The sequence below is a fragment of the Mirounga angustirostris genome, unplaced genomic scaffold, assembly GCF_029215605.1.
Source record: "Mirounga angustirostris isolate CCGP_5_RB_7025 unplaced genomic scaffold, mMirAng1.0.hap1 SCAF_2, whole genome shotgun sequence".
NCBI classification, from domain to species: Eukaryota; Metazoa; Chordata; class Mammalia; order Carnivora; family Phocidae; genus Mirounga; species Mirounga angustirostris.
In genome coordinates, this window is record NW_026991710.1 from 141,307,842 (window position 1) to 141,334,235 (window position 26,394).

Genomic DNA, 26,394 nt, shown 5'->3' on the forward strand with positions numbered 1-26,394 from the left:
AAAAGATAAAGTTCCAGGCTGTACCTAAAAAGCTCTTAATTGCATTAAAAAGAGCATTGTTTTTATGTCATCTGATTTCAAATTCAATCTTCCTCTCAATGGGAAGACAGCATGACATAAAGTGAGCAATGTCTTGGTAAGAAATTAAAATGTATTCATTTATGCTGGGGGTTTAAGTAATTCTGTCATTTTCTCTGACTGAGGAGAGCATTTGATACCTAGGAAAGCAAAAAATGAGACATTATCTTAATATGAGTTAGACTGTTATCCTAGGTTTTTGCATAGGATTCTGATGTCCTGAAGCTTTCCAAATTGACAAAAATAAGATTAATACAATGTCTCTTTCAAAGAAGGATACCCCCCCACACCCATACTCAAATGCAACCATATTAGGAAAAAAAACTGTGTACAATATTTCTGTTCTTAAATTTTTAGAGATTTAAATAATAAAATAAAATATATCCAGTATAGATTACATTATGTAATTACAACATATACTTACTGAAAAAAGACTCAAACAAGTATAAAGATAATAGAATCAGAGGCCAAATAGCTCGATTTCCTTTACCTTCTCATCATAAAATACATCTTAAGTTTTTACTATCTGGTTGCTTTTCTATAATAATTGCTCATTGGACAGTGATAGTCCTAAAATAGAGCTAAACAAAATATACCCAAGAAACTTGACTTTTTTTTTTTTTTTTTAAGTAGTCTCCATGTCCATTGTGGAGCCCAATGTGGGTCTTGAACTCCTGACTCTGAGTTTAAGACCTGACCTGAGAACAAGAGTCTGATGCTTAACCAACTGAGCCAACCAGAAGCCCCAAGAAACTTGATTTTGTATGTAAAATAGATATAGATTGTTAAAAAATAATGGCAAACTTTACCAGCTTGCTTAATTTCTTAAAAAGCTATAACATTATTGATCTTTGTCAACTGAAGACATTTAACTATGAAATATTTACACTATCCAATATTCAGATGAACAATCAATTCTTTTTAGGGAATGGCAATACTATGTTTCATGTAATGGTTGTAATAAAATTTGGTCAGTTTAAAACTCAAGTTAATATCCTATTGTGTTAGAAAATGGAGAACAACTACTAAAATAACCTCTAAGAAAAAACCCTAGGGTGCCTGGGTGGCTCAGTCGTTAAGCGTCTGCCTTCGGCTCAGGTCATGGTCCCAGGGTCCTGGAATCGAGCCCTACATCAGGCTCTCTGCTCCGCGGGAAGTCTGCTTCTCCCTCTCCCACTCCCCCTGCTTGTGTTTCCTCTCTCTCTGTGTCTTTCTCTCCCTGTCAAATAAATAAATAAAATCTTTAAAAAAAAAAAAAAAAGAAAAGAAAAAACCCTACTATTTTTCACCATACCGTAAAATATTTCTGACAGTGTAAAAAGATGTTTAATGTAAAAAGTATGACACTATTAATTTGATGGCTAGCATATGAGGCTAACAAGTTTCCCCTTTTTTACGAAGTCATAGTGCACATTCAAGGCTCATTGCCTTATAAAAAGAAGTAGAATATCTTCCCATTTAAGTTTCATCAAATCTTGACTCTTTTTGTTCAATCCTCCTACTGTCAAAGATTTGTCCTCCTGGAACCTGCGTGTCATTCAGCAATGAGAAAGCAGCTCCAGGCTACTTTATTAGTCTTAGTCCCTGAGTCCCTATTATGTGCCAGGGGCCATTTCTACTAGCTGGAGACTTCACAGCAGAAAATTCCTGGCCTCATAGAACTTATGCTTATTTGGAATAAATGTATTTGCTATAAAGAAAAGAAAAGCAGCGTAATACTCAGGCAAATGCTCATGCTGGTGCTGTGATTTCATAGGTTGTAGAAGGGAGAACCTCTGATGCCAGATATTTAAGCAACAAGCAGAATGAAGTGGGAGAGTACAGAGAACAGGGTGAAGTGTTCTTGGACTCCGCACCCCCCTCAAAAAAATAAAACAGCAAATATGAAGCAAGTATCTCTATTATGAGGAACTGCATTAATCAAAATCCCATAATACCTCTTAGAACCCACAGAGAGGTCAGCAAGCAATGGTTAAACCACAAGAACAATTTGTATTAATTGTTTTTAGCAGTCTGGCTTCTGAATAGGAAAAAAAAAATGAAGCTAGAGAACATATAACATATTCTGTATTCAGCTTCAGGATCATTAGCAGCTCTGTAGTTCATATATAATGAGGCTGGCTTATGAGACTATGATAAAGGAAAACACAAGATATTGTGGCTTAATTTGTATTTTTGCTCATTATAGCACTGCAGAAAAATTAAAGAGATAAAAGTTTTACATTATTTGGGGAAAGAAAATAATTTAGACTATTAAAGTAGGCAGATTAACCTACATATAAAAGAGATGACTAATATGAGTAAAAATAGGGTAAAGTAGTGAATTTTCAGATGATTTTTATTAAATTTTTTTTTATTTTATTAAGAAATATTTGAGACTATTGTTTTGTAATTCCAAAATTAGTAATTTCATTTGGTCCAACCTAACATACGCATTCATGTTCAACAATGTTTGATAAGGCATTGGCTCTTCTTTTCTTTTTTTTTCCCCAAAGATTTTATTCATTTATTTGAGAGAGAGAGAAAGAAAGAGAGAAAGAGAGCACAAGTAGGGGGAGCAGGAGAGTGAGAGGGAGAAGCAGGCTCCCCACTGAGCAGGGAGCCCAACGCCGGACTTGTTCCCAGGACCCTGGGATCACGACCTGAGCTGAAGGCAGACGCTTAACTGACTGAGCCACCCAGGCGCCCTGGCTCTTCTTTTAGACAATATGTAAGAGCCAGATTTTTCTGTATTGTTCCTATGAGCCTTTGTTGTTCTATGTGTTTGGTTGGAAGAAGCACATATCTAAGTCTTTGTATGAAGTGAGTAGAATTTTGAATTTTTCAGATTATTTAAGGATAGAAAGTACTGGCAAAGAAGACATGGGCTAACATCCCTTGTCCACTTTCTTTCTGCATGCCAACCAGTTCTGTGCCAACTCAAACTTGCCTCTTGAACTCATTCATTAACTTTTTTACTACAAGTTAAATCAAACAGATGTATTTCTCGAGAATTATTTTATAAGAAATACATATTCTATTCACAAATATTCTAATAACATAGAAAGTAAACTATGATATTTCCAGATAGTAAAGTACAAATTGACCATTTTGTTTTAAATTACATCAACTTAAATGTCACTATAGATACAGATCCATCAAAAGCCAAATATCTATCTCAAAGGTAATACATTAAACAATAAATATTGGTATTTAAACATTCTTCTTTGCATGACCAGAAAAATATACATTGTGGTTCTTTCTTATGTATTTCCCTTAGCATTACTATTTTGATATTTAAATACAAACAAGAATTCTTCTCTAAATTGTTCTTCAGATTTGTTACTCTTTCTATTTTAAATTTGAAGTCGGTTGATTAAGTATAAGAAAGGTGTTCTGACCACCCAAATGCAGCAAGCTCCTTCTCCATGATTAACTTCAATCCACTATCACTCTCTTCAGTCAAATGAGTGTTGGAGTCTAAATAAAAATGGGTGCAAATTGCTATTGAGCTCTCTCTTCCCATGGGCTAGGTGGGTGATGGAGAATAGAATGTGGATCGAGGGTGGAGAATAGGAAGTGAGAGACCCTAAAAATAACCTGACTCACCGAAAACTACAGACTCCTGGGGAGAAGGTCAATATCAACTTACTATATTGGGAGTTAGTTTTCATAAGGGAGGCTGGGACAGTCTAAGAGATACAAGAATAAGGTAATTTTCTCCACAGCTCAGAACCAGTGGCCTTTCAAATGCTTTGAGGTAAAGCCAGTATGAGACTGTTTTCCATCCCATTTGGGACTATTGCTAATAAAGGGATGTCACCAAATAGACTGGAGCTTAGTGAATAAACAAAGGGAAAATACCACAAACTAAAGGCTCAAGTAGCCAGAGAAAGAAAAATCAATTTCATGTTGAGTTGAATAAATAAGAGAAGAGACCATCTACTTAAATTTAACACACACACACATACACACATACAATTTTAGAGTACGCACATTAAAAAAATGTACAAAAATACTTTCTAGACTGAAAAACATAATTTCCCAGCCCAGTAATTCTGTGGGTGAACTGTAGAGAGAATTGCCACTGTGAAGCATCATATCAGAGGCCTAAACAATCAAGTGCAAGGAATGTATCAAAACACAGACCAAAGATATAAAAGGATGGAAATTATGAGTGAAATAAGAGGCTTAAGGGTCTCATATTCTTGCTTGGTAGATAAATGAGTCATTTATACTTAGGAATAAAATTTGACCAAGTGCTCACAATTGCCTATTACTTAGTCACTGAACTTTGGCTTGTCCAAACTTTAGCCATGCTTTTCTCCTCCTCCAGACCCCTAAACTTCGGCTTTTCCACATGTTTGAGCAAGGACTAAAGCACTAAGGTACACAAAACCCCTCCTTAACTGATGTTCTGAGAATCTGCTGAGCACAGAAATATTATTTCCTGCCCAAATTTTGCTACCTGCTTACCTCACACATTTAGCTTCCTCATCCACAAAAGTATTGCTGGCCCTGCTTACTCCTTCCTGTAAAAGAAAGATTTTTCTGCAAAGAGTGAAACTTTGACTTCTTCCTTGTCGATGTGGATGACTTTTATTTCTTTTTGTTGTTTGATTGTGAGGCTAGGATTTCTAGTATATGTCAAACAACAGTGATGAGAGTGGATATCCCTATCATGTTCCTGACCTTAAGGGAAAAGCTCTCAGTTTTTCCCCATTGAGGATGATATTAGCTGTGGGTTTTCATATATGGACTTTATGATGTGGAGATATGTTCCTTCTATCCCTACTTTCTTGAGGGTTTTTATCAAGAAAGGATGCTATATTTTGTCAAATGCTTGTTCTGTGTCTATTGAGAGGATTATATGGTTCTTATCCTTTCATTTATTAATGTGGTGTATCACATCAATTGATCTGCAGATATTAAACCACCCCTGCAGCTAAGGAATAAATCCCACTTGTTCGTGGTGAATAATCCTTTTAATACACTGTTGGATTCGATTAGATAGTATCTTGTCGAGAATTTTTGTATCCATGTTCATCAGAGATATTGGTCTGTAATTCTTTTTAGTGGGATCTTTGGTTTTGGGATCAAGGTAACGCTAGCCTCATAGAATGAGTTTTGAAGTGTTCTTTCTATTTTTTTGGAACAGTTTCAGAAGAATGGATATTAATTCTTTATTTTATTTTATTTTTATTTTTTTAATTTAAATTCAATTTAGTTAACATACAGTGTATTATCAATTTTCAGGGGTAGAATTTAGGGATTCATTAGTTGCATGTAACACCCAGTGCTTATTACATCAAATGCTCTCCTTAATGCCCATCACCTAATTACCCCATCACCCTACCTCCGTCCCCTCCAGCAACCTTCGGTTTGTTCCCTACAGTTAAGAGTCTCATGGTTTGCCTCCTTCTCTGTTTTTATCTTATTTTATCTGTCTTTATCTTCCCTTATGATCATCTGTTTTGTTTCTTAAATTCCACATATGAGTGAAATCATATAGTATTTATCTTTCTCTGATTGACTACTTATTTCACTTAGCATAATATCCTCTAGTTCCATCCACATTGTTGCAAATGGCAAGATTTCATTTTTAATGGCTTAGTAGTATTCCATTGTGTGTGTGTGTGTGTGTGTGTGTGTGTGTGTGTGTGTGTGTGTGTGTGTGTGTGTGGTGTATACACCACATCTTCTTTATCTATTCATCTGTTGATGGACATCTGGGCTTTTTCCATAGTTTGGCTATTGCGGACATTGCTGCTATAAATATTGGGGTGCATGTGCCCTTTTGAATCACTATTTTCGTATCCTTTGGAGAAATTTCTAGTAGTGCAGTTGCTGGATCATGGGGTAGCTCTATTTTTATCTTTTTGAGGAACCTCCATATTGTTTTCCACAGTGGCTGGTATTAATTCTTAAATGTTTGGTAGAATTTCACAAGGAAGACATCCAGCCCTGGCCTCTTGTTTGTTGGGAGATTCTTGATTAGTGATTCTATTTCTTTTCTGGTTATGGGTCTGTTCAGATTTTCTATTTCTTCCTGCTTCACTTTTGGTAGTTTATATGTTTCTAGGAATTTATTCATTTCTTCCAGATTGCCTAATTTGTTGGCATATAATTGCTCATAATATTCTATTATAATTGTTTGTATTTCTGTGGTGTTGTGATCTCTCCTCTTTCATTCATGATTTTATTTATTTGGGTCCCTTCTTTTTTCTTTTTGATAAGTCTGGCCAGGGGTTTATCAATTTTGTTAATTCTTTCAAAGAACCAGCTTCTAGTTTCACTGATGTGTTCTAATTTTTTTTTATTTCTATATCATTTATTTCTGCTCTAATATTTGTTATTTCCCTTCTCTTGACAGAATTAGGATTTATTTGTTGTTATTTTTCCAGGTGTAAGATTAAGTTGTGTATTTGAGACTTCTCTTGTTTCTTGAGGAAGACCTGTATTGCTATATACTGCCCTCTTAGGCTTGCCTTTGCTGCATCCCAAAGGTTTTGGATTGTAGTGTTTTCATTTTCACTTGCTTCCATGTATTTTTTTTTTTTTAACTCTTCTTTAATTTCCTGGTTAACCCATTCATTCTTTAGTAGGATATTCTTTAACCTCCATGTATTTGTGATCTTTCCAAATATTTTCTTGTGGTTGATTTCAAGTTTCCTAGCATTGTGGTCTGAAAATATGCATGGTATGATCTTAATCTGGTACCATTAGAGGCTTGATTTATGACCCAGTATGTGATCTGTTCTGGAGAATGTTCCATGTGCACTCGAAAGAATGCGTATTCTGCTGCTTTGGGATGAAATGCTCTGAATATATCTGTTAAGTCCATCTGATCCAGTGTGTCATTCAAAGCCCTTGTTTCCTTGTTGATCTTCTGCTTAGATGATCTGCCCATTGCTGTGAATGGGGTATTAAATTCCCCTACTATTATTGTATTATTATCAATGAATTTCTTTAAGTTTCTTATTAACTGATTTATATATTTGGCTACTCCCAAGTTAGGGGCATAAATATTTACAATTGTTAGATCTTCTTGTTGGATAGACACTTATATTACAACATAGTGTCCTTCTTCATCTCTTGTTACAGTCTTTGGTTTAAAATCTAGTTTGTCTGATAGAAGTATGGTTACTCCAGTTTTCTTTTGTTGACATGATACTCTATGTACAAAACCTGAAAGACTCCACTAAAAACTTGCCAGAACTGATACAAGAATTCAGCAAAGTCTGAGGATATAAAATCAATGCACAAAAATCTGTTGCATTTCTGTACATCAATAATGAAGCAGCAGAAAGAGAAACCAAGGAATCAATCCCATTTACAACTGTGCCTATAACCATAAGTTACCTTGGAGTAAACCTAACCAAACAGGTGTACTCTGACAACTATAGAACGCTTATGAAAGAAATTGAGAAAGAGATAAATAAATGGAAAAACATTCCATGCTCATGGATTGGAAGAGCAAATATTGTTAAAATGTATATCCTACCCAAAGCTTTCTACACATTCAATGCAATCCCTATCAAAATAACACTAGCATTTTTCACAGAGCTGGAACAAACGATTCTAACATTTGTATGGAACCAAAAAAAAACCCTGAATAGCCAAAGTAATGTTGAAAAAGAAAACCAAAGCTAAGGGCATCACAATTCGATACTTCAAGCTGTAATCATCAAAATAATATGGTACTGGCACAAAAACAGATACATAGATCAATAGAACAGAATAGAGAACCCAGAAATGGACCCTCAGCTATTTGGCCAACTAATCTTTGACAAAGCAGGAAAGAATATCCAGTGGAAAAAAAGACAGTCTCTTCAACAAATGGAGTTGGGAAAATTGGGTGATGGGTATTAAGGAAGACACTTGTAATGAGCACTGGGTGTTATATGTAACTGATGAATCACTAAATTCCACCCCTGAAACTAATAATATACTATATGTTAACTAACTTGAATTTAAATAAAACCCTAAAAAAAAGACTTTTCTTGTTTGATTTGACATGTTTGCAAATCTTGAGGTTGAAGCATTTTCCATACCCCAATAGTCTTTTTGAATAGTCTTTCTTTACTTAATCTGGATTTGTATTTATTTGATATTTTATGGTGCTGTGGCTTGAAGTGCTGAGTACCCTTTGGATCCCACTGTCTTCAGGTATTCATGGAGGCTTCTCAAACACTTTGTGTCGTTCCCGGCTAGGGAACTATGGTAAGTCACAATTCCTAACCCAGAGCTATGGGATATTTGTCTATTATAGTACTATAAGAAGCTACTTTGATTCTGTTAAGCAGTACTTTTCCCTGTTGTTTCTGTTTGAGTGAGAATCTTCCTAGACCTAAGTCTTCTTGGCTTTTCTTGAGTGGGAATTTAATTCCTGACTTTTTCTGTTGAGTAGGACTCTTATTGGCATTATTTCCTTCCAATATCTCTACAAGTGGCAAAATTTATTTAAGGATAATTTGACACTACAATGAAGTTTCGCAAAACTTGGGATCTCCTTACACTGGTGCATCTAAGAACTCTGCCTTCCCATCAGTTCTTGTTCTTCCTCCACCTTTTGTTGTTTTGTTTTGTTTTATCACTTTCAACCTTCCTTTCAGCTCCCTAAAATCTTTTCATCTGTCTTCATTCAACACCCTTACCCCTTTTTTCTTTCTTTTCTCTCATGCCAAAGTCTTTCTTCACCTAGTCCAGATTTGCATTTATTTGGCTTTTTTTTTTTTTTTTTTTAATAGTGCTGAGACTTGGAGTGCTAACATCCCTTGGATCCCATGGTCTTCACCCTGGTATTCATGGAGGCTTTTCTCTTCTTAGTCCTGCCCCTCAAACTCCTGCTACCAGTCAAACTTTAGGACTCTGCCCCATCAGGGGCTTTCAAGGGATCCAGAGACCCCAAGAGCAACCATCTGAAGCCAAAAGAATTAATTGGAAACAGGATGGACATTTTGTCTTCTGAGATGGGCTTTGGAAATGCCCAGATGGACAACTGGACTCTCCTCAGTCCCTCAAGCAAAATTTCATCCACAGTTTCCATAACAGTGCACATCAGAATGAAAACAATGTTAAAGATGTCCTCTCTAAATATTGGTAGAGCATCAGTTCTCATATTTAACTATATAACCACAACTTATTCCATCCTCCATAAACATAATCTTTATAAAAATGTAAATGTGAGGCAAGGATGAGAGACAGTTCTTTGATATAAACCAGTGAGTTTTATATTTCTATGCATGTACATGACTCAAGACTAAAATGCCAAAGCTTTAAACTCTACACATGTCCATGTGTATGCATGAGTGTGCATGGATGTATGTGTGTGTGTGTGTGTGTGTTTTCCCCTATCTTCAGATGTTATTACCAAATTAGATTATAAAATCTCTTAAGAAATTTCTATTGTTGGGGCACCTGTTTGGCTCAGTCATTAAGCGTCTGCCTTTGGCTCAAGTCATGATCCCAGGGTCCTGGGATAGAGCCCCGCATCGGGCTCCCTGCTCAGCGGGAAGCCTGCTTCTCCCTCTCCCACTCCCCCTGCTTGTGTTCCCTCTCTCACTGTGTCTCTCTCTGTCAAATAAATAAATAAAATCTTTTAAAAAAAAGAAATTTCTATTGTGATTGGCTTAGGAATAATAAGTGCTTATATAAATTACATATTATACTCAAATTTCTAGAAATAAAAAAATAACCTCTTAATAAATTTAATGTTTTAAAAAGACCATTTCTTTAATAAATAGTGCTGGGAAAACTACAACTACATGCAAAAGAATGAAACTGGATCACCTTTTAGCATCAGATACAAAAAATAAACTCAAAATGGATTAAAGACATGAAACCTGAAAATCCTATAAGACAACATAGGCAGTAATTTCTCTGATACTGGCCATAGCAACATTTTCTAGATATGTCTCCTAAGGCATGAAAAACAAAGGCAAAATAAACTATTGAGACTACATGAAAATAAAAGCTTTTGCACAGCAAAGGAAATCATCAACAAAGAGGTAACTTACTGAATAGAAGATATTTGCAAATGACATATCTGGTAGAAGGCTAATATCCAAAATATATAAAGAACTTATACACTCAACACCAAATAAAACAAGCAGCCTGATTAACAAATGGGCAAAGGACATGAATAGACATTTTTTCCAAAGAAGACATACAGATGGCCATAGATACATGAAAGATGTTCAACATCACTCATCATCAAGGAAATGCAAATCAAAACCACAATGAGATATCACCTCACACCTGTAAGTAAGGCTAAAATAAAAAAAAAGACAAGAAACAACAAGTGTTGGTGAGGATGTAGACAAAAAGAACTCTAGTATACTGTTGGTAAGAATGTAAATTGCTACCATCACTGTGGAAACAGTACGGACATTCCTCAAAAATTACTGCAAAATGCTAATGCATAAGAGTTTAAAAATATCTACCTCATAGTTTTCTATATAAAATAAAAATTACTGTAATTTAAAATTGTAATATCTATATAAGTAATACTCTACTAGGAAAAAATAATGATACAAGCAACTTGATATGCAAGGTATGCAAGATATGTCTTTGTTAAAAACATAGTTTTATCCTAAAATAAAATGACTCATTGTTCCAAAAATGCATGACAAAATCTACATAAATACAAAAATTATAAAACAATCCCCCAAAATATTGTCATGGTCAGTGCTCACTAATATTTGAAAGGTTTATTATATAAGATTTTTTTTTAAATTAGTATCAAATATTATACAGATGCAAAACTAAAATTTGTTTTGTCTCTCTTTTAAGATGACAAAATTTTCTTGCATTATTGGTCTGTTCTTAATTAGAAATTGTGAAAATAAGGTTTTCTTTGTCTCCTGGGTAATCTCTTAAATGGCAAACATTCTGTGTTTTATCAGAATATTTTTCTGTGCTTTATGTTGACTTTAATATTATAACTTGATTATAAAAGAATCAAAAGTTTTCTCACTGTCATATTGAAAACTGAAAGCTCAACTATGGATACTTACAAGAAAGACATTTAGGTCTAAGTAATAAAGAAAAATTGGTAATAAAGTGTTAGCAAGTATATCAGGCAAATGTAATAAAATTAAATGTAGGAATGATAGTATTACTATGAGATTAGGTGAAATATGTGGAAAAAAGAAGTAAATAGAATATAATGTCATAAAATAAAGTGATAAGGAGCATAATTTATTAATGGTTAGAACAGAAATAAATCTATACATTCTAAAAAATAGAATAGCAAACACATATAGCAAAAACTCCCCAAAATACTAGAAGAAACTATTAAATACAATTATAATGGAAGACATCAATATACCTTTCTTAGAATTGAACATATAAGTTGATATAACTAGTGGTTTTGTGTGTGTTTGTGTTTGTGTGCTGTTTTGTTTTGTGCTATGTACTGAATCGTATCCTCCCAAAGTTCTTATGATGAAGTCCTATCCCCCAATTTGATGGCGTTTGAAAAAGGACATAGTTAGGTCATGAAGGTAGAGCCTACATGAGGGGATTGGTGCCTAAATAAGAAGAGACCCCAGAGAGATCTCTCTCTGACTCTGCCATGGGAAAAGATGTCTGTCTACAAGCAGGAAAATAGTCTTCGCCAGGAATCCAATCTGCCAGTCCCATTAAGTAGGACTTCCCAGCCTCCATAATTTGAGAAATGTCTATTGTTTAATCCACCTAGTCTCTAGTATTTCATTAGAGTAGCCAAGCTGAAAGAGTCATTTTATTTTGTTTTGCTGTATAAAAGTTCCCCCCACTAATATATTTGTGTTCAAATTCACTGCTAATAAATGGAATGAAAATTAGATTAACAATGAATTATAATAGCATGCTCACCAGAATGGAAAAGTTAAAAGGAATGGTAATATTTTTGCTGCCAAGAATGAAGACAAAAGTTAACTCTCATGTTTTGCTGTTAGAAATTAAAAATACCTTAAGATTTTTGCAAAGGAGCCTGAAACATCTATTATCATTTATCATTTGAAATGCATGCATTTTGACCCATCACTTCCACTTCTTGGAATCTTTCTTAGAAATAAAAGCATAACTATCAATTGCAGAATTGGTTGTCATGGAGAAAATAATGGAAATCATAAACAATCATTCTTAGGAGAAAAATTATTGATTAAATTGTGGTATATCCAGATAATGCAGTATTTTGATCGCTGCTTTGTTTATTCCATTCAGTAATACTACTTATTTTTATTTAGGAGTACTATGTGTCAAACTATTCTGTACTCCAATAATACAGTGTTATATATAAAGATCTCAGCTTTCACTAAGTTCACAGTTATCTAGTGTGTGTGTGTGTGTGTGTGTGTGTGTGACAGAGAGAGAGAGAGAGAGAGAGAGAGACAATAAACTAAATAAACAAGTAGTTTATTACTATAGTAGATAGTGAGAAATGCTATGAAGGAAAAATAAAAATAGAAAGAAATCAGGGAATATAATATTGTGGGTTGGTTCACAAATTAAATATGATGGAGTCAGGAAAGAAGTCACTCAGGGGGCACCTGGGTGGCTCAGTTGGTTAAGTGACTGCCTTTGGCTCAGGTCATGATCCTGGAGTCCCAGGATCAAGTCCTGCATAGGACTCCCTGCTCAGTAGGCAGTCTGCTTCTCCCTCTCATCCCCCCCCCCTTCATGTTCCATCCCTCTCTCTCTCTCTCTCAAATAAAAATAAATAAATAAATAAATAAATAAATAAATAAATAACCCTCAGATGATACACAGATCTGAGGAATTGAGGGAGTCAGCCACCTTTCTTGAGGTGATTTGTCTTACCTGTTCTAATGGATTATTTCCTTTTGGAAATGTACTTCTAGTTGGCCTCTGACCATTTCAAGTAGTATAAATAATCCTATGCCCAGTTTTTCATTTACTTTCCAAAGATACTCAACTACTTAAGGTTTCTTGTAAATAACCTACTATATTAAGAGTGCCTCATTTCTTGAAAGAAGAACCCAGAAAGGGAAATGATATTTATGAATATGTACAATTAACTAGGCACTGTGCTGAGTGTTCTACAAGCTCTCCTTTTATCCATCTCCAAATATGGGAGAAATCACTAGTCTAAATTCAAGTTCAAAGAAGAAATTTGAGATCAAGAAATAAAAATATTCAAATATGGGAATTGGTAAGATAGGTGTAGATATGAATTTTAAAATATCATATGTAAGGGTCTGGAACAAACTTTTGCCCCACCTCAGATATATTTGCTTTATGAATACAGGGACAAATATACTCTATTGTCTCTACTAAGTAAGATTAGTCATTTTAATTACATTCAAGGCATCAAAAAATATAACATCTGCCAAAAATGTAATCAATAATTCCAAAGACAAACCTGAGAAATACTCCTAAAGGGTAGGGACAATACTATAATTTCTTTCTGAAGTTCATAAGAAGAAACATATATACATAGTCATCACGCATTCAAAGATAATTATTATGTCTATCAATGATAGCTGAATTAGTTCAATTAAAAAGAATTATTAAATTATTTAAGACCATTCATAAGATTCATAAATACAAAAGGTTGGGATTGTAGAAATTCCCTTGATGAGAAGAAAAAGAAATGAGGTGTTTTGGGAAATATAGATTATGGATAACTGTGCCCATCTATGAAGTGATTTTGTTAGAAAGTGGTAATTGAGGATTGCAAGGTAGAGTGAATGGGTCATGTCACAATGAGCAAAGAAGGGCACACACTTGGGACTTTGTCAACTACAAGATGTTGCTTCTCATTACTGCTCTACCACCTCTTCTTGCATTTTAGAGCAAATACTTAAATCTTTGAAAGCTCTCCAAATTAAGCTCATATTTCAATATCTTCCTTATACATGTATTAAATGTGTAATAAATATTTTCATACATGAAAAAACATAAAAAGTTCATAAAATTTTCATAACAAGTGTTTTACTTCAATTGCCATTTTCTACTTCTAAGGAATTAGAAAACACTCAGGAAATTATACAGATGATAAAAGAATCATATAATCTTCAAACAACTCTTATTTTCTTCTTTTTTTATGAATTTGATTTGCACTATGTCGTTGAAAGCATCTTTTTTGTCTACTGGCTTTGCTGAATCAAAGTAGAAATATCTGCAAAGCCATCATGAAAAGGATAACCTGGGCGGGGGGGGCGGGGTATGGGGGCTTAATTGTGTCTGTAAAAATCTCAAGTACTCTACTAATCTTACCTTTATTTCCTGTGTTGTTTTATTCTTTCCCACTGCTATCAAAACACTGAAAAATATTCCTACACTTTCACTTCAAGTTAATGTTGTCTCTGAGGGGATATTTCTTTTTCTACCAACCAGAGTTGTCACAATGTTTTATTTCCTTGCAAAATACTATGAGTGTGTTTGGAAGTAGTCACAATGTTCTGATTTTTGTTCAGCACCTCAGCAAAGAATACATTTTGAAATATGTGCTTTGATTTAAATGATTCATTGGAAATAAAGTCCCATATCAACGACAAGGTCACATATGAAATTTAGAAATCTTACTGCTTCTCTCGGGCCTCAGTAGTGCTTTTGTCTTCTTGTTTTGGCTTCCACTTTCATGAAGGGCCTTGAACCAGTCCCGCAATCTGTTTGCCACTTCTCTGAATTCCAGGTCACTGCACGCTGAAAACAAAGAGAAACAACACAAATCTTTAATAATAACTTAGCATAATGCCAATGTTAGTTCTCAAATTATTCCAATAACAAAAAAATATGTAATACAATTTTAAGTGTGTTTCAGCTTTTTAAAATGAAAATAAATAAATATATGTTTCAAATATAACTAGATGTAATATAGTAACATTGTACATTTTGTTCAATAAGGAAAACTATTAGTAGAAATCTACCTCCACTCCTCAGTGGAATATAGCACTTGATGGAATGTTCTTATTGTTAATATCACATATATTTAGTCATACTATTTGTGCGGAACACTTTTGTTATGGTAAGAAGGTAGATGATCTGGGGAAATAAAGGGTTGAAAATCCAAAATGAATACTTACACATTTATTATCGGCAATAGCTATTACTGTTATGATTTTATAAATCTGCATTAGTATATTAAATCCACATAGGAATTATCAATTATAAATATATGCTGTCTCTATTTGCTTTAAACCTATATATTTTTTTAGGCATAGAAAAGGAAAAGCTATCTTATTTGACATTAAGAACGATTGTAAAATATTTAAGAAAATAATATAAATTTCTGTTTTAAGAATAAGGTGTTAGCAAACTTTGACATTTGGAACTTAAATTAATTCCTCTTTTAAAAAACTATTGTTACCTACCAATAATTATATTCTCTAGAATAGTCTCTACAATAAAGAGTAGTAGAATATATTATATATATATATGTATCTGTGTGTATGTGTGTGAGAGATTAATGCTAAAATGTGGCATGTCAAATTTAGTCCTTTGTTGCCAAAATATTTTGAAAATATAAGAAATACTTATTTCCATTGTTTAGAGAGCATCAATACTGTGGGGCTTACTCCTCTGTATGTAGCATATATGCAAATTCCTGAACTGACAAGCACTCTTTGATAGTACTCTTGTTCATTTTGTTTAAAAAAAAAAAACTTACATGCTGATTTATAAATGTTACAGTACATTTAATATAAACTATATACATTATATCGCTATATGTATTATACATAACATGTGTAATATAGTATGATATAATGCAATGTAATTTAAGATCATTTCTTAGTATTAAAGGGAATCAAATTCGATTACTAGGACTTTCAAAGTACCCAATAGGGTGGCTGATCCATAGCAGCAAAGCATTTTGATATTTTAGAACAGTAGAGGCATAAAAGAAGATCCCATAAGTTGCCAGGGGGGAGGGTAACAAAAGTTATCATATACAAAGAATAAGGTATCAGGACATCTTCATTTTTTCATTAGCAACATTGGCGATCAAAAAGACAATTGAAAAATTGCTTCATATTTTAAACTAAGAATTCTGTATCTAGAAAAATCAGGTGAGAGAATAAGCTAAAGGGATGTTTTAATATACAGGATTAAAAAACTAACCACCCCCATAACGTTTCTTTAGGAAGCTACTGAAGGATGTGATACAGCAGAGAGAGAACCAAGAAAGAGGATGGCTGAGACACAGGAAATAAAAGATTTAAGAGAGAAGTGAAAGTAATTTTTCGGAAGATAGTAAAGAGGAATCCAGAATGCATATCGTGTTCCCAGTGTAGAGGCAGATGGTAGTAGTTTGCAAATCCTTGGTCGAGGACAGAGCAACGTACAGAATTCATCACTATTCTTTCATCCAGGGAAAATAATAAGCTATAGTGAAAGTCCCAGAAAACATGTTTTCTGGGACTTTCACTATAGCTTATTTTCTGATAAGAACAATGGCTGAGACCGAGTGATGAGGCAATATACATAGTGTGCTCCTAATATAGCCTGGTATCTATGTTTACACAAACATCTAGGCAAGAATCTTCCGAAGTTATAAACTGTTATGCTATAGAAGACAAAAGCCGACCTGAAAAAGAGAAATTCTTCTACATACACATATACGCATCACGTATCTCTGGAAGGATATATATAAAGCGGATAAGACTAATTATCTCCAGTTTGAGGAACTGGATGAATATGAAAGTAGTATGAGATAGTCTTTTTTTTTTACCATTCATTTTTTCCCCTTTGAGTTGTGTGTTATATACCTGTATTAATATTCAAAAATAAATTTAAAACTAAAATTTCTTTAAAAAATTAATTGGCATGCATTAACCCACGACCTAGCAATTCCTTTTCTTAAAAATGATCATACAGTATACTATATATATACCAACTAATTTAAATTGTACAAATATTATTTATTCAGCACTTTTATAACAGCAAGTACGTTCACAACAAAACTGTCCCTCAGCTGTGGCCTGGCGAGATTAGTCAGGTACATCTATCCAGTGAAGCCTATATAAGTCCTTAATAAAGTTTAGAAGCTTATTATGTACTGATATAGACTTCAACACACAATATAGCTTTTGGTGAAAAAAAGATAAGGAGGAAAGAATGTGTTAACTATGCTTGCATTGGTAAAAAGGGAGGAAAAATGTGTTTGTTTATACTCCTTACAGTATCTTTGGAAATACACATAAGAGATTGAAACATTGTCACCTCTGTAATGAGAATTGGGTTGGGGGGATATAAATTGCCCAGTGATATCAATATATGTACACTTATACTTTTAAGAGTTAAAGCATGTTTTTTTATTCTTTTAAGAGTTAAGGCATGTTAAGGCATTACCTACTTTAAGCAAATGAACATCTAAAAATGAATTTTAGTTATTTCCTTTATCCATCTTATGTTTTTTTCCCCAAAACCACACCCAGCAAAAAGCAAAATTTTATCCAATAGAATATCTGCTGAAGAATGATTTAAGTCTGTTGAACAGATTGGCACATATTTTCTTTTCTTGCATTAGTAAATACAGCATTTATTATATCATTAACAAAGTGTTAGTACAGATTTTTTTAATTTATCTAAATATGAACATTACATATATTTATTGTGTGTCACACACACCTTAGCTTAAGTTTCAATATGAGGTCATGCCTTTACTGTAATTAAATATTTTAGGAATTAAGAATCCTACAGTGATAATTATAATAATACTGATAATAACAGCTAGCAATGCATACTTACTGTTATAATTACATATATTAACATGTTTAATCCTTATAGAAACTTTATGAAGATTAAACTAGTATTATATCCATTTAAGTGTTAAGAAATTGAGGCATTGAGAGCTGTAGAACTAATTTGCCTGAGGTCAGACAGGTAAGTGGCAGAGCCAAGTTATGAATTCAAAAAATATGGAATTCTGAGTCCAAGGTTTTAATCCTTATTGCAAACCAGTAATAAAAACAGCAAGAACAAGAACCTAGGACAAACAAGTCAAGCATTGCTTTACTTAAAGCTTATACATTTCCATTTCAGTAAGTTATGTTGGCAGTGATGTGAGATGATCATCATGGCAAAGATATATGATGTTAGCAGAACACATTTTTAGAAGACAATAACACAAAACCTATATAAATACATCTCTCGACTTTAAAGGAATCATGTACCCTCAAGTCCAATTTTTAATGCCAAATACAAATATCACAGAGATCTTACTGAACAATAAGCTACAGTTTATGCTACCACACATTCTGCAGTAGTTAACAAGAGCCCCAAGTGGAGATTATTCAATAATACTTGCCTATTCTTCTTCTTCCTATTTTTTTAGGGAGGCTGCAATGGTGCCATTATTTTTTATATATCATGAGTCAAAGTGTCCTTGTCACACACACACAAAAGAAATGCTTAGCTTAAACAATATAGAAACATAGCTTTATTTATAGGATGACATTTCTACTTCACTGGCTACCAAATTTTTGTTGCAGACAGGTTCCAACTGGAACAGAACCAGTCAGATCTCACCCTTGAAGTGTCTACAAGTCATCAGTGATTTACAACTGCTCTTTTCAAGAAGTCAATTAATGTCTTTTCTTCATATTTTCCAACAGTTCTACTACATGGATTCTTTTTCTAGAGATAATATCTTGCACTTACACAGCATGAAATGCCTTTAATGAGGCTTTACATTTGATTTTAATATCAAGTCTGGAAGATTAGATTAAGGATTATTATGGCTTTTTTGTAACTATGGAAACTGGGATATAGAAGTTAAATGACTGCTCTAAATTTTATAGCCAATAGTGAACTAAAGCAGTGCTTGGTACTCATTGATCTCTTTGTATCTGTAGTCAGAAATAAATAACAGAATAAAAAATCATTATGTAATAAATATGGCTTTAAACTAAATTTGAATAAAAAAGCTAAATTTCAATGCAAGCTTCTTCAATTGTGTCAGATTATTAATTATTAATAATTATTGTCAAATTATTAATTAGAGCAGGTATTATATAAAGCAAACAAGTGAAAAAGAAAGAGGTCTTGGAAAAGTTATGCATGTATTTATACTTGTGTACACACACACACATAATCACATATTTGGCAAGACAAAATATGTAATAGAATGGGTGGAGATAAAACCAATAAAAATTTATAGAATGTAAAATGAAAACAATAGAGGGAGATGAGAGAGGAAGAACATAAAAGAAACAATAGGAGACATGGAGATTTAGCTCAATACTCAACTTACAGAAATTATTAAGAGAGAAAGAAAAATTTGAAATTGACAAAAATCATCTTAAAATATAGAAAATACTTCCTATAACAGAAAGAGAGGTTTTCAGAGAAAGGGGGACCACTGAGCTCTTAACTGAATGAATTAAACATACACATATACACACACTAAGACATCTTTTAAAATATGAAATATAAAAAGATTATAAGAGCTTTCAGGAAGAAAACAAAAATAAACAATCAAACAAAAAGCAAACAAAAGATTACTATCAAAGGCAAAGAATCAGTATTCCAAAAATCTTAGCAATAATGGATTATAGAAGAATTTGAAGCAAGCCTTCAAAATTCTAAGGACAATGAATTTTAATCTAGCATCCCATATCCATTATTATTAAGAAAATAGGACATAATAAAGACATTTTCAGATATACAAGAACTCAGAGATTTTTGCATTCCATGCCACCATGAGAATGGGCTGCAACAAAATGAAAGGAGATTAAGAAAAAGACATGAGATTCACAAAAGAGGCACTCCACTCAAGAAAACTTAGAAGCACACTGCTGAAACTACCTGTGTAAGGGCATCTAAAGATGGAACAAAGCTGATGGACAGCTAGAGGGAGAGTGTGATTTGACAAAATAGTTTCTAATTGACAACTTGTAAAAAGTTATCAGTCATAATAAAGGCAGCTGGGATGTGAAATGGTAGAATACATTTAAAAGCGATGCTAGTAATATTCTCCATTGAAATAGAAGAAATGTTATTTTTACAGATATAATTCTAGCATAAATTATCAATTTGAGTGAACAATATTTACATCATCATGATACTGTAAAAACTTTTGATATACAAATCGAGTCACCTTATAAAGAATTTACAGAAGACCTAACAATGGTTATTCAATATAATTCGTGTTAACAACTTTGGCAATGATAGCCACCTGAAATAGGGAAGTGAAGTGAAGACACATAGAAGGAACCATGTGAATGTTCAGCCCTCGTTTTACAAAAGAGGAGGCAAAAGATACCTAGGGAATTGGAAACATATGGTTAAATGTTTTTTGTTTTTGTTTTTGTTTTTTTAACTAATGTTTTTTCTTTTTCTTTTTTTTAAAGATTTTATTTATTTATTTGAGAGAGAGAGAATGAGAGAGAGCACATGAGAGGGGGGAGGGTCAGAGGGAGAAGCAGATTCCCTGCCGAGCAGGGAGCCCGATGTGGGACTCGATCCAGGGACTCCAGGATCATGACCTGAGCCGAAGGCAGTCACTTAACCAACTGAGCCACCCACGCCCTGTTTTTGCTTTTTCAATTGTAATCAGTGGAAAACTAAGAATAGCCATGTAATTATTTTGGAAAGTGGGAGGGAAGTGAAATATATTCTCATTTATCAAAGCAGAGAATCTAAAGGTAATGTTTGAAGTTGATAAATAGCTATTTCACAAATGAGCTAATCACCAGATGGGGAAAACCAGCAAGACTTAAAAATGATTAGCTCTGTGACCCAGGGATGGGATGAGAAGTGGGGCAGGAGGTTGCTTGTTGATTTCCATTATAATCCCTTCCATGCCTTTTGCCTTTTTAACCCCACGCTTAAAAATCAGTAGTAGAGGGTCCTTCCGCTCCCTGCACTGTCTCTCTCCTTCATGGAAACTGCTGGACAATTCTAAATGCACACTGTGGGCATAAGAGCTGAGGGAGGACAGTTAACATTTATTGATCCTACTCATTAAATCAGACATTGAGGTACTAGTTTCTTTATAACATCTATTGGCTTAGAGAATTTGTTACCTCATTTAAAATCATAGTATTTGGTGGCAAAACTGGTGCTCCTAATTCAGAACAATTTCTATTATGTTCAAGTAGCATCTCTTCCTTAGCAATAAACAATGTATCAGTGACAGGTCTACACAAGGCTACTGTGTATTCAACATTCCAGGTTCTTGATATTACTAAGAGAAAATTACATAGAGTGAGAATTGATGGAAAGATACTAGTAACATTTCAGTGCTTTCCAGAAGTCCAAGATATTTTACTTTTAGAGGCCCTAACTAACAGCATACATTAAAGATAATATTTTAGATATAAAGTCTTTGAAAATGTTTTTTATAATTGCGCAAGTTAATTTTCTTTTGCCAACAATTAACTCATTTAATTTAAAATTGGCAATGATTTATCTGAAAGCATTGGGCAAAGTGAGAATTCTTGCCAAATCAAAAACCACACACTTCCTATAGTTTAATTTAATTTATTTATTTTAAAGATTTTTATCTGTTTATTTGAGAGAGAGAGAAAGAGAGCAAGAACAAGTGGGGGAGGGGTAGAGGGAGGGAGAGAGAGAAGCAGACTCCCAGCTGAGCAGGGAGCCCCACATGGGGGGGGGCTTGATCCCAGGACCCTGAGATCATAATTTGAGCCAAAGATGCTTAACTGGCTGAGCCACCCAGCTGCCCCTTAATTAATTTTATAAATATAAAATTTAAAAATTAATGAAGTTGACATGTTTAGAACTATTAAACATTTAATTTTGATTATTCATTTTTCTTTTCATTTTGTATTTTAGGGGCAATAAATACTTTCTCAAGTCTCAAACACTTTCATGCGCTCTTACCTCAATAGGTAACACATTCTTCCTTTTACAAAAAAATGCTAAATACTCTGGATATGCTTACATTGTAACATATATGTAATTAATAAGATCATCATTTATTAAAGAAAGAACACTGATGTCTGTCACTATGAGTTGTTCATCAAAACAATGTTATGTAATAAGAAGCTCAGATCTAAACACAGACGTGAAGGAAGAGAGGCTCTGGAAGGTTCAGATTGGGGTAGTGAGATCCACCTTGTAATTGTGTTCTAACTTAGGAGAATGTTACCAGTTTTGTTTCAATAGTTGGTTTAGCACACTGGCTACTGTCTGTCTCTATTAGGCTCGACTCATAAGGTTTTAAGCAGTTTTTCTCAAATCATCATTTATTTTTGCTAAATGTTAAAAAATAATTACACAAAGTATTCAAACATATTTGGTGTCTTCCCACCGCCCCCTCCCCACCCACCATGAGCTTTGGGTTACGAAGAGATTTTCCTAAGTCTCTGATTTGCTATGAAGTGAAGAATGAAATATCACCACACCTCACTGCTGATAAATATATTTGCCATTACCCCTTCTAAGCATTTTAAAGTATAGAGATTCTGATCACATCCTCCATGGGACTAGATTGATATGTGAATGTGCTACAGTGAAAACCTGCAGAAAACAACTATTCTATAGGGAAAAGGGCTTAAGTCTGGCTTCACGTGAATATTTATTTACAAGACCAAGTCCACACAAAGAAAAGTCCAACCAACTTGCCTCTCAACATCCACTCCTGTACTCCCATTCCATAGGCCATAACGTCCCGGAGACGAAAAAGACAACGTTAAGAGACAAGGTTCTGCAGAGCATAATGGTTACTTCAGCTTAAAGAGGAAGAGGGAGGGGCACCTGGGTGGCTGAGTCAGTTAAGCGTGTGCCTTCGGCTCAGGTCATGATCCCAGGATCCTGGGATCAAGCCCCGCATCAGGCTCCCTGCTCAGCGGGAAGCCTGCCCCTCCCTCTCCCACCCCCCTGCCTGTGTTCCGTCTTTCTGTCAAATAAATAAAATCTTAAAAAAAAAAAAAAGGAGGAGGGAGAGTTTATTTCTTATTGAACTTCCACTTTTAATTATTTGGGTATGGATAAAATATTCTTGAATTATCCTTTTTTTTTAATAAAATTTATTTGTTTGACAGAGAGAGACTACAAGAGAGCACAAGCAGGGGAAGAAGTGGAGGGAGAAGCAAGCTCCCCACTGAGCAGGGAGCCTGACGTGGGGCTTGATCCCAGGACCCTGAGATCATGACCTGAACAGAAGGCAGACGCTTAACCTACTGAGTTACCCAGGGGCCCCAGAATTATCTTTACTTTTTATATCTAGCTGTGCCAGCACATAAAGAAGTGATTAATAAATATTTGATGAATAAATAGCTCAGCTTTCCACATTTCTGAATGGCTTTACCACAAGCCTTGTATATTTGCTTTATTTGATCTTTTCTTTTTCAGTCCACATTGACCAAGATGCCTTCAAATATGTAAATAAAATGAAATTGCATAATCTTGAAAAAATCTTTCAGCTTTTTGTGTGTGTGTAAGTAAGACTTTTAGCTTATATTCTTTTAAGAATCTCCATCATTGCTTTCTAGGCTCCAATCACCCATAATGACTGTTTCATGCTATATTTGAAAAGCCATTTATGAACTATCTAGTTGTTAGAGAATTTAAACTACAGTTCACACTACATGATGATGATTTTTTTTTTACTTTTTAAAATTTTTTTACTTTTTTAAAAAAGTTATTTTTACAGCAGAATTAAAAATCCATTTTTTCTCTTTACCAATGTAAGAGACGCCAATTTTATAAACATATACATTTTATAATGTATATTAATAAGAATAAACATAAAACTATATATTTAACACCCTCACTAATAGGTATCCAATGTTCAATATTTACTTTGCTTATCTGCTATGTAAATTTTGCATAACTTGGGCCATGTCAGACAAATAATTTTTATTTTTATTTTTTTCAGACAAATAATTTTTAATATTACTCCTTTGTTTTACATTATAAAGTGATAGTTTTCTCAGGTTATAAAAACATCTGACAGCAAAAGATATGGTAGATGTAAAAATACCATTATTTGAATATATAACTTGTTAAAAATTCCCACAAATAAATATTGTATATAAGGAATACAAAATTCCAACTTATGTGTATATAAAAAGAACTAGGACAAACCTTTATTCAACAATTATTGCTGTCTCTTTGAAAAATCTTAGAAATGGAGTTATGGGGTCATAGAATATGAACATTTAAAGACTCTTGGGACATACAGAAACTGATCTCTGTAAAATAGAAACTTTTAACCTCACAAACCATTTTAAACATATTTAAAATGTACACCGTTTTAGTTTTTATTTATTTATATTTCAATTTTTGAGAAATTAAGTAGTATTGATAGATAGTGATTTATACAAACTTAATGAAGGTTGGAGAAGTTCCCCAGCACAAAAATGGCTTGAGTTACATATTTGTATGTATGAATGAGTTACATTCATTTGTCCAACTCAAAATGAATATAGCATGTATATAGTCTACAGAACTGACCTCACGTAGTGAAGGAAAGTTAGATCCCTAAATACCCTTAGGAATATGGTCATTAAGTTTCAAAGTAAGTGGCAGTTTCTTCATTGTGAATTATGTTTTCAACATGAAGTCTGATGAGAAAGTTATTCCCAAGGCAGAATGTAAAAATATACACATCACTGCCTTGAGGGAGACAATACATACATGAAACACGAAGAACATACAAATTAGAGAAAAAGAGAACATTTCCTGACTAATAAGTAAATGATGCTGGAAATTTTGTGGGTGTTTCAGAATGTTTCATTCAAGACTCAAGTTCAAGACTGTATGAGAAAATTCAAAAGCAGAGACTAAAGTTGTTAAGAAAGATAGGAAGGACAAGAATAGCATGGATGTAGGAAAAGATCAACATGTCTCTGACATTTTGAAAACAAAGGAGGATGCCTCATTAAAGAAAATCTAGAAGCTTTGCCTGAAATAAAGAGGAACTGAAATTTAAAGCAGAACATACATGTAAATGGAAATGTACACACACATACACACACACAATTACCTAATTATACAATAAAATGCAGATAAGTCTCATTCCAAAGCAGAGTCCAATTTTAAACCATGCCTTTATTAAAAAGCTCAGTTAAGGGATGCCTGGGTAGCTCAGTTGGTTAAGCGTCTACCTTCAGCTCGGGTCATGATCCCAGGGTCCTGGGGTCGGGTCCTACATCGGGCTCCTTGCTCAGCGGGGAGCCTGCTTCTTCCTCTCCCTCTATCTGCTGCTCCCCCTGATTGTTCTCTCTCTCTCTTTCTCTCTCTCTGACAAATAAATAAATAAAATCTTTAAAAAAAAAAAAAAAAAGCTCAGTTAAAAATTCCTCCAGGCATTGTCATAGAGGGACAAAAGGATTTGGAGTAGATCTTATTATAATACAATACTCATGTCTCTGCCACACAAAAGTACAAAATCAGGTAAATTGCCCTCCAAATCCTCTCTGACAAATATAAACACATACCGTAGCACACACTCGCATACATCTTAGAGAGTAATTCCTTACCGAGGATTATTTCAGTCTGTGTGTGGGGTGCATTAAAGTTGTACTAAAATTTGTAAGTGATAAATTATGGAAGTGAAACCATGAGTCTTCAGCATTGTTATAAATCACACAGTTTTATTAAAACATGAGCTACGATTTCTATAGCCATTAAAGAATATTGATGTTCACAAGTGTATGTGAAACTTTCTGATTCATAAGTAATTTTCTTTTTGAGAAGCAGCCTAAGGATTGAGGTGTTTTATTCCGAGAGGCATTCTGTTCAGACATTAGAGGGCACAGGTTGAATGGATGAGTCTCCAAGCAGGCATTTGGGCATTAGTAATACATGATTCATTACCTGCTGACATCAGTGGCATTTGAGGTTTTAAAAAGGGCTCTCTGAATAGCAGGAGCAACAAGGGACAGAATCAAGAGACACAGTAGCATTCTAGGCAAACGTCTTAAAGATGACAAACTTTGTTGGAATATTTAATGTTGTACACAACAGAGATAAATCCATTTCTGTTAGGTGAGGAGGAGAATAAATATCAAGTCGTGTCAACACTTTTTAAACTAAAGGTTTTGAATCGATGTATTTGAGACTTCAAATACCTGCTGATATCTTCTATTTTTTAGCAGATATTTTCTATTAATGGAACATTACACTACAGCTTTAATTTAAACATTACACATTTATGATCATATAACCAGAAAGGCTATTATTATCCCATGCCCAGAGTTATTCATTGATATTTATGGAAGGAACAATGAGTATTTATCTAACTCATCTAAATATGCAAAGGATTATTTCTATTCTTTTATTCAACGTGATTAACTAGGGCGCCTGGGTGGCTCAGTCGTTAAGCGTCTGCCTTTGGCTCAGGTCATGATCCCAGGATCCTGGGATCAAGCCCCGCATCGGGCTCCCTGCCCAGCGGGGAGCCTGCTTCTCCCT

The 26,394-nt window shown here is 34.0% G+C and overlaps 1 protein-coding gene across 1 annotated transcript in view; it reads right to left on the reverse strand.

The window, feature by feature from the left end:
• Positions 1 to 26,394, reverse strand: part of SPOCK3 (SPARC (osteonectin), cwcv and kazal like domains proteoglycan 3) — a 321,182-nt gene that overhangs the window by 41,371 nt on the left and 253,417 nt on the right. Inside the window, exon 5 of the mRNA XM_064585249.1 lies at positions 14,593 to 14,712. Within this exon, the coding sequence (XP_064441319.1) occupies positions 14,593 to 14,712 (120 nt within the window). The remainder of the gene's footprint in view (positions 1 to 14,592; positions 14,713 to 26,394) is intronic.